The sequence below is a fragment of the Gymnodraco acuticeps genome, unplaced genomic scaffold, assembly GCF_902827175.1.
Source record: "Gymnodraco acuticeps unplaced genomic scaffold, fGymAcu1.1, whole genome shotgun sequence".
In the NCBI taxonomy this organism is placed as follows: domain Eukaryota; kingdom Metazoa; phylum Chordata; class Actinopteri; order Perciformes; family Bathydraconidae; genus Gymnodraco; species Gymnodraco acuticeps.
Window position 1 is genome coordinate 1,982,312 of NW_022992150.1, and position 15,905 is coordinate 1,998,216.

The 15,905-nt window shown below is 38.9% G+C and overlaps 1 protein-coding gene across 2 annotated transcripts in view; it reads left to right on the forward strand.

Annotated features, from left to right (window-relative positions):
- The window catches only part of gria3a (glutamate receptor, ionotropic, AMPA 3a), a 90,402-nt gene that overhangs the window by 72,213 nt on the left and 2,284 nt on the right, over positions 1–15,905 (forward strand). The window contains exons 13-15 of one of the 2 annotated variants that reach the window (XM_034204237.1): positions 8,415–8,662; positions 9,366–9,480; positions 15,523–15,771. In XM_034204237.1, the coding sequence (XP_034060128.1) occupies positions 8,415–8,662; positions 9,366–9,480; positions 15,523–15,768 (609 nt within the window). In that variant the 3' untranslated portion in view covers positions 15,769–15,771. Of the gene's footprint in view, positions 1–8,414; positions 8,663–9,365; positions 9,481–14,292; positions 14,408–15,522; positions 15,772–15,905 lie in introns of both variants that reach the window. The other variant, XM_034204238.1, reaches the window with a different exon arrangement.

Here is a 15,905-nt window from a genome sequence, read left to right on the forward strand (position 1 = left end):
ACAGACAGCTTGTATAAATATGCTTGAATAGAGTGAGGGTAGAACAACTTGTTTTTGTCTGAGAGGTTTGGCTTTCTGCTCCATTTTAACACTCACATCTGGCTTCCAGAATCAGTCCAAACATCAAATAAAAGCTCTCAAGAGAAGTGTGTTTAATAGTGGAGAGAGGAGGGATTTTGCAGGGATGCGATCGAGGGGAGGCATGAGTAGGTTCTGTGACCCTCTCAATTTATGAAGTTGTTAAAAAAAGAGTGGCATGGTCCGCTGTGGCGCTCCGAACTCGGGTCTAAAAACATTGAATTGGAGCAATCAGCATTATCAGTTTGGAGTAGGTGTTCTGTAACTCGCCGCCTCCTGCACTGCACTGCTTTAAAAACATTACTGTTGAAATACCTGGCTGTTCAGAGATGATTTTATTAGGAAACTCACTGTGTCAAATATCTGTTTAAGAGATATAACTAATATCCTAACCCTAATTATTTAATATAAGATATAGTTCAACCCAGTCTCACGGCATTTAGTTACGAAATTAATCTATTGATTCGTGTTCACCAACACGATTTCCCAATTATTTTCGTGTCACACAGAACGATTTTAAAAGCAATGTAAATAATAACAAATTAGAAGGAAAAAAAGATTAAAAGAATACAGATTTCAGTATTCTGAGGCTCTGAGCCCCATTTCTTTTCCTCGAGGAAGGCAAAAAAAGTCCGACATTATAACATTTAAAATAAAATCAATAATCGTGGCTTGATATTAAGTAAGAAATGTTTTTATGAACCACACAGCTTCCGGTCTTCCAAGACCCGACCGGACAAAAAGACGTGCTGCAGGCACGAAACATACTAGGCTTGTTTGAGACGCGTTGCGGCTCGCCTCGAAAGTAGACGAGAATAGCCGATCGCAGCCGGGGAGGTCTCAAAAAGCTCGCCTGAAGTCGGACAGCTCGGAGTCGGCTTCGTCTTCTTCTTCTTCTTCTCTCCGTTTTTTGGCGGATTGCAAACAACTTGAAGGTGCATACCGCCACCTCCGGTGTCGGCTTGACTCGGTTTGCATTTATAAAGAATGCACACATGTGTTTAATCGTTAATGTCAGATATGTACTAAGTAAATACATTTGTTCCTGCTCAAGATTAGATTCAACTTTATTGTTATTGCACATATTACAGGTACTGAGACAACGAAATACAGTTTAGCTTCTAACCAGGTGCAACAAGCAGTAAAGTGAAAAGTAATGTGCACAATAGACAGAATAAAATATAGAATGAATTGAATGATGAATAAACAGTGAGGGGTATGAATACACTAGATATCAGCCTGTGAGCAGTATGAACAGTGTGTATGAATATGCTAAGAAGTATAAAGTATGAAAACGGTAAGCAGTGCAAGCAGGGGCGGCGCCAGGGGGGAGCTAGGGGGTGCTGAAGCACCCCCCAGGATTGCCAAAGCACCCCCTAAGCACCCCCAAGAAATATGTGTTTTGTTTTGTTTTTCGAAAATTATTATTATTATTTTTATTAAATTAAATTAGAAATATTATTGATTACATCAATGCATATGTGAAACAAACACATTTTTGACCAAAAACATAAAGCCAACACAGGTGATATGATTAGGCCAATGGTCAGCACCCATTCGATTTTTGACCTACCCATAGGCTAAATTACTTTGTGACACTTGATTGACTTCCTGTTAGCTAGAGCGCCAAATGATTTGCTAACAGCAAAGTGAAAAATTGATCGTTTTTTAGTCCTTAAACGACCACGTGTGGACACTCAATCAAAACCAACTGAAAGCGAGAGGGATTCTGCACATAATAGGCCTCGTGAGTACAAGTAGCTTACTTCTGGGTCTCTGTGTTTCATTCAAGCCCTGCTCTGTGTGTGTGTGTGTGTGTGTGTGTGTGTGTGTGTGTGTGTGTGTGTGTGTGTGTGTGTGTGTGTGTGTGGCACGAGCCATTTTGTGTGCGTGCGTGCGCGAGCGAGCGAGAGAGCTCGCCTCGCGCACCATCTACCGGAGATCGTTGTGGTTAGCATCTGGTGCTAGCTAGCCAAGCTAATGGATATAAGGAGCTTTTTCAACAACAAGGTGGAGGGAGAACTCTCTCCTGTCAGACGGAGAGTCTCAGGTAACCTCAACTCAGGTGAAGTAAAGGACTCTCTCAGTGTTTAGATAGTTAACTTTAGTCTAGTTATCTCAGTGGGTCTCAAAAGGTTTGTTTTAAAAGGAGAGTGATTTGTAAAATATCTATAAAGAAATAGAAAATCTGTTGACAGTTCTGTTTCGTATGGGTGTTGAGATGTATCCATAGATCTCTTAATGTTGCTCTCAAAGTGCACCAGATTGATGCTTTTAACTTAAATATGTAACAACAAATCTTCCCGGGGGAGCTAGCCCCCGGACCCCCCTAGAGGAGGTGAGGACCCTCCTAGAGGAGGTGAGGTCCGCTCCCCACTTGTAAAAATAGCACTTTACCCCTGCCTATATGCCGTGAGCTGATTATCGAGCCTTCATTGTAACAGTCGCGGGTGCACTGTGTGTGTGTGCGTGGGGAGTGTTGCAGTAGAAAATTCAACTGTAGCGCTGGTGCATTAATGGGAAACCCTAAATGTTTGAGCACCCTCTATGAAACGTCAAGCTACCCCACAGCACCCCCTAGAGAAAATCTCTGGCGCCGCCACTGAGTGCAAGTATAGTATAAAATATATAGATATTAATTTCATGATGATAAACATTGGAACAATGTGGAACAATGATGACAAATGGGAATGGATGTGGCGACGTAAAACGGACACAAAACAACAACAAACTTTTGCCGAGCCAATTGGAGAGTTGCATCAGCAGCACGTGGTAAAAACCACCAATGAGCGCTCAGCTCGAGATACCAGCGAGTCTTTTCCCATCAAGCATTTCGCTTCCGCAGCCCGTGGAGAGGAACTGCACCGCCTCGCCGCGCCTCGCTCTCAAGGCTGCGGGCGTCTTTGTCCCGCGAGATTTCAACGTCTCATGTAGGCGAGCCTCCAGAGCAAGTCGGACAAAATGACTAACCATCATGCAACGCACTAGCAAGACGTTGATCGCAACTGCGCAGGTCTCGCTTGTCTCAAACAAGCCTAGTACCAATAGAAATGCATTGCTTTTAAAATCGTTCTGTGTGACACGAAAAAAATGCGAAAATCGTGTTGGTGAACACGAATCAATAGATTAAATTCATTTTGTGACTATTACATGAAATGCCGTGAGACTGGGTTGTATATTGTTATCTTTGTTCGTTATTCTCGCGTCCAGGAGAGAAGCTTTAAAAATAACGAGACCAATGGGGGCTCTGAGAAGGTTCAAATGAGTACTTTAATTAATAGAAGGCGCGTAATGTTACAAGCAGAATATTGTTCAGTCAGAGCAACAGCTGTGTTCTTGGGCTCTCGAGAGGGCAGAAAATAGGGCGAGAACCACATTTCCAGCTGTTCATCTTCTGCTGGCTCCTCCCTGTGGGCCGGTTGGCGCTGCTGGGGGCCGGCCCTCCACGTATTTGATGTCCGTTGTTGCGTATAACAGAGGATTCAGACATTGTACATTCAATATATATATATATATATATATATATATATATATATATATATATATATATATATATATAAACACGCCTTTTCTCCTTCTTATCTCTTTCATGACTTTTCATTGAACACATTTTAAACGCTGAAATCAATACTTTAAAAAATACAGGAAATACTTCACGGCAGTTTGGTTCCCGGTAGTTCCAGATGTTGTCAAATGCTACCCACGTCTGTAAACAAAAACGTATTAAAATAAACTGTAGCCTACCTTCATTTAATATTCAGCAATAATAATATCTCGACGTCTATAGTTGTAGTGTTAAAATCAGTAGGTTTCGGTGTGCATCACTCCATGTCATTTCACTTCGAAATTCACCTATTGGGAAAGGAATATTAGCTACATGCTAAATGCTAACAGGAGATGAAGGTTTTTCAGAATAAAAGCTTTACATCAGACATTGTGCGCGAGAACTTCTGGTTTTTCAGTATAAGACAGCATTTAAACTCACGGTATGTTTAAGCTACATTATGCCATCAAAACATTGATTTTAATTTCTAACAATAGTTTTATCTGTATTTATTACACTCTATGTTGATTATCAGAGCTGTGCTGATTCTCTCCTCTTCTATTGTGTAGTTATTCAGACTGCTTTTATTAAGACTGCAGGAGCAGATGCCCTTTAAACATGATACTACGTTTGTTTAATTACCCCTGTTTATGTTCAAGTAAAAATTCCTTATGTGACAATGTGAGCAATAATTCTACTGCCAAAAACTCAACTTTTCAACAGACCTCTACATTTTTTCATTGATGTTATAACATAGGCTTAAAGTAAAGAAAGAAACGTTTTACGTGACACATGCATCAGCCCTAAAAATACCCCCTTTTACTTGTTGGTTAAAAAACACCTTAAACATTTGAATTCATTAAATTAATTATTGTTGAGGCTTCCTGGTGACTCATCACATTAAACGCACCTCCATAGGCAGCGGCGGATATGCTAATCCACGAGGTATTTGGCTGGCTGTGATTTGTCAAAGGTGTTCCTAAGGAGATAATTGACAGGCGTGTAGTGACTTCATCCTGAGTGACAAATATCTGCCTTTCTTCCTCCAAACTGGAAATGTCATTGCAGAGGAGTCGCTCTGAGGAACGCTTAATGAAATCTGGTGAATCAAAGCCAATGATAAATGAGAGCTGTAAAAATAATTTTAACATCGAACTTTAAAGCATCATACAGCTTATGACATGACATATATGATGATACAGAATGTGACGTTTCTTTCAATATTCTTTTCAGAAATGATTTAAAACCACTGGGTTTGTAAATTATTATAGTTCTGTTCAACACTCTTCTTCAACTAGCTGTCTGCTGATACAACATTTGGACTATAATATCTGGTTCAATATATCTGTATGCTCTTTTTTTAAACTCTACATTTTAGGAGATATACTTATTTGATTTAATGTAAGATTAAAAAGATCAATACCACTGTGCCGTCTGTACACTAACAATTAAGCTGGAGCTACTAGATTATTAGCTTAGTTTAGCATAACGAAAATAAGTGGGTGGGAACAGCCAGCATTTGGCCAAAATTAGCGTACCAACATCTCCAAAGTACTTTCATTTAGATATCATTTGTCACATTTAGATTTTGATTCGCACTGTACTCAAATAATTTCAACAAGTCGCCAAGTTCTTGTTTGGATCATTTTGTTCATGAACTCTGAAGAGGGTAAAGGGGATGTAAAAGAGAACACAAGTTAGAGAAACCAAAATGTGTTAGTTATAAATTCTACTTTAATTACAGTGGTGCTTCTGAACCTTTACAGTATATACGTATACAGTCTATGTTCTGAACGAGCCAAGATATGAACTAGTAACATTATCAATTTGTTTCCACTGATTATGAAAATATAGTATTTGAAGACTTTAATTACATACCTTATCATTCCCAAAAACTAATAACAACAAATCCCCAGAAAGATTGCTGATGCTTTGTTTGGCCTGTCGTCTCAATTTGTAGATGTAGACAGAGGGCCGTGAATCAATCTCAGCCTTCAGGCAGCTGCTGAAAGATGAACTGGTTGCTGGAAGTTTACTTTATTTCCAGAATGGATGAGGGGCAGCAAACCCAAATTCTTCACTTGCCCCGGTAGTCAGTTAAAAGATTATTGAGGCTACACAACCCATTTATTTAAATGTATGTATTAAATAATTTCTCTTTGTAAAGCTGTGGTGACAGTTTTGACTCTGACAGCACGAGGTGTAGCACAGATTTAAACCCAGACGGCCAACCTACTCCTGACAAGCATGCGTCTCGATGTTACCCAGAAAAGAATGGCTGCTTTCACACTATGGTCCGGCCTGTCATCTGCCATTACTGTCATGTAAAGAGTGTTTACATGAACACTTGACTGAACTGAAATCCTGCATATGTCAAGAATGATTCACTTACTAGCCTGAGCCCACAATCCATTACATCTTCGGTGAATAATTTACACACTGCGGCCGCACACACCGTCCAGCTGACACAGTTTGTATATCCACTCGAATGTTTTGCTCTACTTTTTCCTAACAGATGTGACGTGGGTCTGACTCACAGCACTACTGAACGTACAATCTGGAGCAAACCAGACGCACACACTTGATTTGTGCATTTTAGTATTCTATAAATAACCAAGTGAATACAGTGCCCTGATAAAAAGGACAACTCAAATAGGAAACGTGCAATAAAAAAACAATTCTATGTGGAGTACAATGTGGGGTGTTAATGACAAATATGTAGGACTATGAACACATAATAATACATTTTATTTAATAAACACTTTCTATACAAGAGCTATAACTTATTAAAAAACATTTAAAAAAGGAAAACTGTAGATAATTAAATATTAAAATAATAATAATAATAATAGTGCAAATAATGAAATTAATAGTAATAATTATGTTAATAATAATAGTAATATTAATGGTTTTCAGTTGTTGTTTGAAACTGGAAACTGGAACTTGCTCCAGAGTTTCAGAGTTCTGACGTCAGATGCTCGTCCACAGTTCTACTTCCTGTTTGACCTAGTGATTATCAAACCTGCCTGTCATGCCCTAATCTCAATCCTGACGAGAAGCCCTTCTAAAACGTGTAGAAATGTGATGAGTTTCGACCTAAAGTTTCCTCTGAGACGCCTCTCCCAGCTCAGCAGAAGGTCACGTTAGCCCGGTTTACTGCAGCGTCTCTATCCTCCCCTCTATTGTAGACAGCTGTACTCCAGCTCCCCAGTGGCCGGCCATAAACCTCTCGCTGGCCATTTTTAGCAGCGTCCTGAGTGTCAGAGCAGGCGGAGCTGCCTGACTGCAGCCGCTCAGCTGGCAGCTGGGCCGCAGAGGTGGAGCTGTCAGTCCGAGCATGCAGGTCACATGTGTTCAACATAGAGCCGAGCAAACAGAGGAGAATTAACAATTATTTAAACTGGTGTTTGGCTTAACATCATGTTGATTCATGGATATCATGTTAGAGTAAAGGTGACAATGAAAAACAAGATTTATTATGTTAAAATTGACATTGAAAATGTGTGAGTCTAATGATGAAGACAATCTGTCAACTGCTTTTATAAAAAGGTGTACACAAAAGAGATAAAAGGAGATAACACAACATACACACAATGTTATATGCTATATGTAACATATTAATAGTAATATTTAAACACAAATTACTTGAATTTAGCCCTAAATAATTTGATTAAATATACCATATACGCATTGTCCCACATATTCCTGCATTATTGAATCAAGGCACATTTATTATCATCAAGCTGAATTGAAAATATGTAAATGTTGCACAACCACTAAAGTCAAATGAAATGAAGTTTCTATATTTAAATATAAATGAAACCGTGATGACTGTGACTCCAGCTGTGACCTGCTGGTCGGGACACACTCTGACGAGGAGCAGGAGGTCACTTCTCTGTTATTATTGATTCCAAACATGGCCGACATTTTGCTTCTGCTGGGCTGCCAGATTGTCAGTCTTCAGGCTGCTGGCATACTGCCCACTACCTCTGCTGCACTTCTCTTTTTGAATGGTTGAATCCACTCTGAATTACACGAGGCAGAAAGAGACTGTCCACTATGTGTTGAATTCTTGAAGCATATTGCGTTTCTGGACATGTTCCAAACTGTGATGTCACAGCAGGCGCTTCAGGCATCCTGCTCTCCAAGTCAAATCCAGATCTGACCTGTGATTAAACACACACTGAAGTACTTTTTTACTTTGGGTTAAGATGGTTTATCCACTCTTGAATCATGATACCAGCAGGGCGAGAACACTCAGGGTTTAATAATGAAATAATTAAACAATGAAAATAATGAATAATTAATAATGAAAACCTTGCCGTTGATTATTCTTGATGATATCAGCTGATCAGATTATCAGATGGTAAAAACAATCAGTTTCATATTTCATTTCTCAAAAAAGTCTTCTCATCTGCTGCTGGACTGCATTTAGTTAATTTGTACCCATGCTCGTACCTGTACATTTAAATGTGTACGTGGCTCGTTGCAGGACTATAACAGGTGTCCAGGAAGTGCAGCAGGCAGCAGTCATTTTCCAAGTGATTCAGTGTTGCTTTAAAGGATCAGTTTTTCCTTTTGGAAAATACGATTATTCTCTTTCTTGCTGTGAGTTCGAAGAAGATAGATACCACTCTCCAATGAGTGTGGCATCCATCTCCTTATGTTAGTATTTCCCAAAATGAACATTCCCACCCATAGCAGCCTGGTATAATTATATTTCATGACTGTGTTTGTTTCTTTTAGTGCATAACTAAACTGTTCTGTCTTCTCTCTGTTTCCTATAATGCAGCGCTCCAAAATAGGAGTTTATGAGAAAATGTGGTCATACATGAAATCCGCTGAACCCTCAGTGTTTGCCAAGACAACACCAGACGGGGTTGCCAGAGTACGAAAGTCGAAGGGCAAGTTCGCCTTTCTACTCGAGTCCACAATGAACGAGTACATAGAGCAGCGGAAACCGTGCGACACCATGAAAGTGGGCGGCAACCTCGACTCTAAGGGCTATGGTGTGGCAACACCTAAAGGCTCTGCATTAGGGTGGGTGGGATAATATAACAATATCCTCCATGTTGTTATAGTATTCCACCTACCCTGATGTTTTCTTTTGCCATTTTCTTCTTCCTCACTCCTTCATTCTTATTATTTGACTCCAATTACATCACTGAGTGAACAGTATTTTGAGTTTGTTCAACACCATTCTGTTGTGTCCGATGTATCTGTTTTGTGTCTCTGTTTTTTCTTCCTCTTAAGGTTATTGGTATATAAGTCACTCTGTCATCCATTTGAATGTCGATGTGTCACTCTCCCCATCCCGGTTTGTTTTGCTCCTCAACCTCTCCCCCCCCTGGTTTCTGTGGTGCCCTTTTGCATTGCATCTAATTCACCTCTGGGATATTTTTGTTCTTTGCTAGTTACAATGCTGGTCTGTTGGTTGTGATGAATGTTAAGTTGCATGCTGGATGTTCTTATTTCTAATTCAACAATGACAGAATGTCCCCATCCCGCACACTTCAGTTACAAGCAATGTAACCCTCCATGCCACCTCTCTAATATTTAACATTTTCTTTGCTGTAAAAATGCTTCTTACCCTTCCCACCAGTTAAATTCTTTACCAATTTGTCCCTTCCGTGCTCCCCTTTATGAACCATTGATATTTATCCCTATTTTTTTACTAATATTCTATATTAGATTTCTCACGGACCTGTTCATTTTCTTACAAGCTATGTTTTATCGTTTCAAGAAATGCTGTTAACCTGGCAGTTTTAAAACTGAATGAGCAAGGCCTCTTGGACAAATTGAAAAACAAATGGTGGTACGACAAGGGAGAGTGCGGCAGCGGGGGAGGTGACTCTAAGGTCAGCCTCAATGTCACCAAAGTCGGGTATACTAGAACCGAGTAATCGGCAAGGCTGTCACTGACTATAGTCTTAGACCCAATTATCTGTTAATAAGTAACAGATAAATAATTTTTTCTATTTTTATCTTGCAACTGTGATCAACTGGGAACCCTTTACTTGGCTAATAGAGGAAACAAAGTTTGATAGTGTAAGATAAAGCAAAGTAGGACAGAGGAAAATCAGATTATGAAGTGCTTAACATTATGCTTCAGAAAATAGTTTGATATTTTTGGCCTGTAGTTATGAAATACTACCATCATACCGTCTGTTTTTTATATCTACAAGCCAAGAGATTTGTAGCTTCACAACTACAGGAATAAAGCTAGGATTTATTGTATATCTATTATTTTATTCCCACTCTCCAATGTACCGCCTGGGTTAGGGCAGGCACGGGGGGCAGCGTTGTCTTGAGGGGACTAAGCATCGCAGGCAAACGTGAGAATTCTAATGACAGAGTGACGACTAACAGTCCAAACTTTTTTGTCCAACATCCTCTCATCGAAATCCAACGTAAGATTGACAGAAACCTTTGGTTGGTCTTGACCTCAAGGCCAGTCAAAGTTTATCCATGGCAACCCTGCAGAAGTAGAGTGTAAGATGTGACCAGGGGCCTCATTTGTACGCGAGGATTTGATTGGAAATATTTGTATTTGATCATTTTCATGGTGAGCTTAAAGCAAATGTGCAAATTAATAAGCCAAGATGCATTCAGACGTTGAAGTGAGACTATGCAGCTTTTGCCAAAGTGGCTATCACTGGGAAAGTGTAACATGGCGTAACAGTCAAGAGTCATAAAATCCATGAACCGCCTGATGAATTTCAGTTAGAATACCTATAATTCAAAATGAGCCGTCGTTAGCTTCTTTGAGATGTATTGTTTATGAATATAACATTTCCTTTGCAAGAGAATAGTGTTTTTTTCCTATCTTAAAAGTCATAGTCTCACTTTAAATGTAGATCAAGAAGCAGAGTAAAATTATAACAAAAACGGATTGGCAGAAAGCTTCTGGCCTGTTCATACTGTGTGCACAAAGGCTCCGACATTTATCAGGATTTTCTTCAATCAAATCTGTTGTACGTCCTTTCCATAAATGAGGCTCCTGATCGTTTTGTTTTCCTGAACTGTGAATCCATCTCTGCCTCTGCTCTTCAGCTTGCATCATGACCACAGTGGCACCTTGCGAGAGATGAGACGAGGCAAACTTTGATGTTACCGACCCCAGTCATGCATTCCTGAGTGAGCAGGACATGGATACTTCCTGGTTGGATAACACAAAGTAGCTGCCTCCTCTCGCTGGCCAAGTGCTCCGATCCCCTGGTTAGAGAGAGCGATCACCGTCTGACTGACACATTTCTGTTTCCTTATTTCACTTTCAGAAAGGCACGTGTGGGTAATTCAACAAGAGATGGAAATATATTGTATGTAACGACCACTGAGAACATTCACAGCAGAACAATCAATTACATCGTTATCATTAGGGAGCTGAAATCTATTTCAGCACTTATTTGAATCTATACTAGAAATCAATAGTGATATTTTTAATAACTCACATCCTGTGTGATTGGTATTTGACATCACTCAGTATGTAATTGATATCCTAATCTGGCCATGAGTCGGTATTGTGCATGAGTTGTTTTCATTTGAATGATGTTGTGTGCTTGTGAGTGTTTTGAGATGCTGTTTTCTTGTTTTGCAGACAGACTAGTCTGAAGTTCTATTGTGACTTAAATCTAATGGAGACGAGGTTAAGTGGACAGGGGGTGGACACAATAAAATAAACACCTGTGCAATGTATCAAATCCAACAATAAATACTATCTTTGTGAAGCGTATATGTCTCATAAGATGTGAAGCCAAACTATGACCCTCAAAGATTACTTTAGAGGTGAATAAAAAACGCTCTGACAGGGCCGCGACAAATACCTTCACAAATGTAAGATTTATCACACCTGCTGTTACATTGCACTGCAATACATTGTGCAGGTGTCCTTATTCTGTCCACCTCCTGCACTAAATCAGAAGTATGCAGTCATGAATTGTGATTAAGAAACTTACAACAACCAGCCTGAGAAAAAAATGATTAGCAGACATTTCTATATAAGGTTAAAGGTCCAATGCAAATACAAAAAACATATTTAATAGTCATGGAAGTGGCAAGTTAGCTATAGTTTCAAAATGAATCAGTAGTGATAAAACATTTGACTCGAGCTTAAAGACACTTCAGATTAGTTACACTTAAACGCTTCCTGGAGAAATGCTGCCAAATACTGCAGATCCAGATTGGAATGAATCTGATTGGTCGACTGCATGTGTAAATAACAATCCCATGCATAACTATAGTCACCAGAGATAATTCAGAGAGGAGAGTTCTTTTTACATTTGAAGATGAGCTCCCTATTGACTTTAGATTTCACAATTTCAAGATTCAAAAGTGTTTTTGTTTTGTTCACTGCTCATATAATTGCAGTGAAGGCTAAAGCCCTGTGTGCAATAGGAGTAATTATGAGACACAAAAAATAGAGAAGAAATAAATATAAATAAAGACTAAATAGTTTCAGACAGTTTCAGTGTTACTACAACTTAAAATGAACTTGGTTTTTTTGTTACATATTGTATCTTATATTATTATTATGACTAGTATTATTATTTATTTATTTTTGCTTAAAATTTGAGCTGTTTTTGTGTAAATGCTCCCAGTCCGTTTATTGTAAATGCGAGTGAAGCCAGGTGTGATAAATCTTTGATCTGTTAGAGTTTCCTCTCCGTGCAGCTGTAAGCTGTCTCGTACATCAGAGGTTTGGGACAGCTCAGAGTTTTTCTCTTGACAGAAAATGACCTGCAATGGACAAAATAATAATAGATGCAGGCTGTGGAGCCACTTGAAAGGGGAATGGATGTACAGTTTTATATTTCTCTGTTACTACAACTGAATATTTTCAACAGATGTTCCTTTTTCAGCTCTTAAGTTCCTTTTATGCTTTAAGTTTCCAGCAGGGATGATGACATTTGTTTGGTGCTGTACTCTTTGAATTTGATGTTCAATCTTTTATTACGTCATGTGATTTAGGGTTTTTTCCTCCACACACAATGATCCAATTTGCAGTTTCAACCAAACAGCTAAGGTGTCTTTCCAGCTACTCATACAGTATGTTTACAAGTATTAGTTATGGTAAAGATAAAGGACGTTTTGATTGTTTTTAGGTTTTGCAGATTAGAAAACATAGGGGAGTATTTGAGTGTAACTGTGCTAATCAGTTTTTGACTTAGTCCATGGCCACCACCTTGTGGCGGGTCTGAAGTCTTTTCTGATGACAGCCGACTAATGCTCCCTTTTGCTCTTAGAGCTGAATGTGAAATGTAAGTGAAAATTGTACGAGAGAAAATGCAATCAATGGATCATCCTACCCACAATTCTCACAAAGATATAAAACAAAGATTGTTAATTAAAATTAAACAGACTAAATTATTGTAGTCATATTTCTGTTCAGAGAGGTCAGAGCAGCAGTTGCTGAGTGTGTCATCAAGTCAAAAACAACAGAAACATCATCAGATGCTGATCTTTAATTGTCATTTAAAAACTGGTCTTTGGAAAAAATAATAATGAGGTAACCTAATCATTTATTTGTAAATTGTTGATCTGAAGCTCCCAGAAGGAAGAAAACACCTCGTTTAAAAGCTTTATTTTTTTGCAATTCATCCTCAAAATGCATCCCATAAAGTCAGAGGCTACAATTACAATGCATCATTGTCCGAGTTCTAGTCTCATAGATCACTGTGTGTACGATCTCGCTGCAACTGGCTTGATTTGTACGCTCCTCTGTCAAGACAATGTTTAGTAAACTCAAGAGGTTGTGTCGGAATGCGTTTTATTTTGTTGTATTTGAATCCATGCATCAAAGTTACTAGTTTCCAACACTCAATGAAATAAAATCATCATGACTTTCAGAGAGCTCTGACCGGAGAACAGGACTGCAGATCATCAACTAACATCATGCTTGACTTCTTGTTGTTGTTTCTGTATGACATTTGTTTGTACTCAACATTTTTATTTTAACAAACAATGAACACAGTGGGGAATACAATATATTTAATGATGTTGAATTACAAACAATGATCCTCTTTCTGAAAGGAAATAAGCCCAGGAATCTATCAGTCAAGGAAATTGAAAATAATGTCCAAACCAAAAACCCACAAATGTGACCCCGCCATCATAGATCTGGCTCAGACTAAGTGTTTTTAGAGACTCTAAAATCCAAAATGTCCTGATCTAATCTGGCTGGTAGTTATTATCTGTTTGGGTGATTTTGTGGGGCATTAGCCTCTTATAGCTGTAAATGAAAATGGACTGCTGTGTTTTGTCTGTTACTCAAGAAAGGGTTCCTGTTAGATCCACCTTGCTAAACATCCAAAAGGCTGCCCATAGCACGAGAGGTTCCCTCCGTAATGACTGCCTCTGTTTTCTTTCATTCTGACAGCTATGCAGCAGCTGCTTTATTTGCAACGTTAAATCTTTTCTCTTGTGATCAGTGTGTGCCGATTACTCAAAGCGATAAAGGTGGGGTCTGGCATGCTAGGGTAGTCATGGATTATGAAAGGTCATATTTATACATTTACATATTTATATATATATATATTGTAGTGTTGCTTGCTATCTGTGATGTATTGGCCAAGACCCTACTCTATCGCTTTGCACAGTATTAAGTAGTTAAAAAAGTTGAATAACATAAAATAACATAATAAAATGTTATTTATGTTATTTCCCACGTGAAGAACTCCTGTAAACCTTGCAGTATTGAAACTCAGTGAACAAGGCATCTTAGACAAGCTGAAAAACAAATGGTGGTACGATAAGGGTGAATGTGGAACCAAGGACTCTGGAAGTAAGGTCAGTCGCTGCAGGTCTTTTTATACTGATACTGAGAAATGCATTTTGACCTAATTGTTCATATGCAAACATCCAAAGCATACATTCTCCCTTACATGTTGATCAGGACATGATATTAACACTTATATCTGAATGTTCGAGGAAAAGCATGACTAAAAACAGAGATTAACTTCACACATAGTCTCATGACATTAACATGACATCATTACTGTATGGACAACTCCAGATTAGTAGAATTTCAGCATGATTACACTACACTATTCATGCCATAAGATTTTGAAATCATAGAATTGAAACCATTATACTGTTATTTCGTCATCCAAACCTTTATTGAAAGTTAGTTTATCATTGATGTTTTTCTTTTGTATGCTTGCTGCGTATTTTTACTCCAATATGACAGACTACTTGGCCCAAAACAATCCATATTCTGACTAAGTCCAAACTGACCTTTAAATACCATCCGAGCACAAGGTAGTCCAATAGTATTTAACAGTCATGTCTCATATGGAGTGTCAGAGTAAGGAACATTTATTTGTACATCTTTAATTAAAGCAAAAACGGTTTTATGTCTGACTTTTTAAGAGATACAAAGTTGAAATTACTGCCCTTACGGCTACAAGATGTCCCAGAGGATGGGAATGCAAATAGTAAAACTCACATAAATTAATTTCAATATCACAGTTTGGCTTTTAATAGCAATGAAATGGTTCAATTCGCCCTCCACAGCTTGCCACTTTTATTGTACAAATGCAGTGTGTTGAAGTTGAGCAGCTACAGTATGATAGTGAATCCAGGGTTTAATTTGTAGACCTGTACGACCACGACCGCCTTCCTGTAGACGTGCTCTCTTAAAGAGACCATAGAGCATCAGAGATAGAAACTACATTCACCTTCACAGCACTTAGATATACCTCGAGAGGAGGAATTAGACTAACTAAAAGTTCCTAGTCATCTCACTTATAGGCCAAAGTAGCCATCTGTAATTTAGAGGGTTTTGTAGACTCATGTGTTTAGTCCTAGTGCAGCAGGAAGTACATTGTGTTTGTGTAAATGTTTGAGGTCAGTCTCACGGTGCCAGTTCAAAGATTCTTAACGGTGGTCTTTACCCCCCCCAGGACAAGACAAGTGCTCTAAGCCTGAGCAACGTGGCAGGAGTCTTCTATATTCTGGTGGGAGGGCTCGGCCTGGCTATGACCGTGGCTTTGATAGAGTTCTGCTATAAGTCACGGCAAGAAACCAAAAGACTGAAGCTGGAAAAGAATGCCCAAAACTTTAAGCCAGCCCCTCCAGCAAACACCCAGAATTTCGCCACATACCGTGAAGGCTACAACGTGTACGGGACAGAGAGTGTAAAGATCTAGAGGGTAAGTCTTCTACTGTTGCTTCCCTGTCTGTTAAATATGAAGAGAAAACAGTGGAATACATCACGATAGAGAACAATGAGCATACTACCAAAAGGTAATTTATCATCAGCACATTACCGTACTTCCCAGCATAG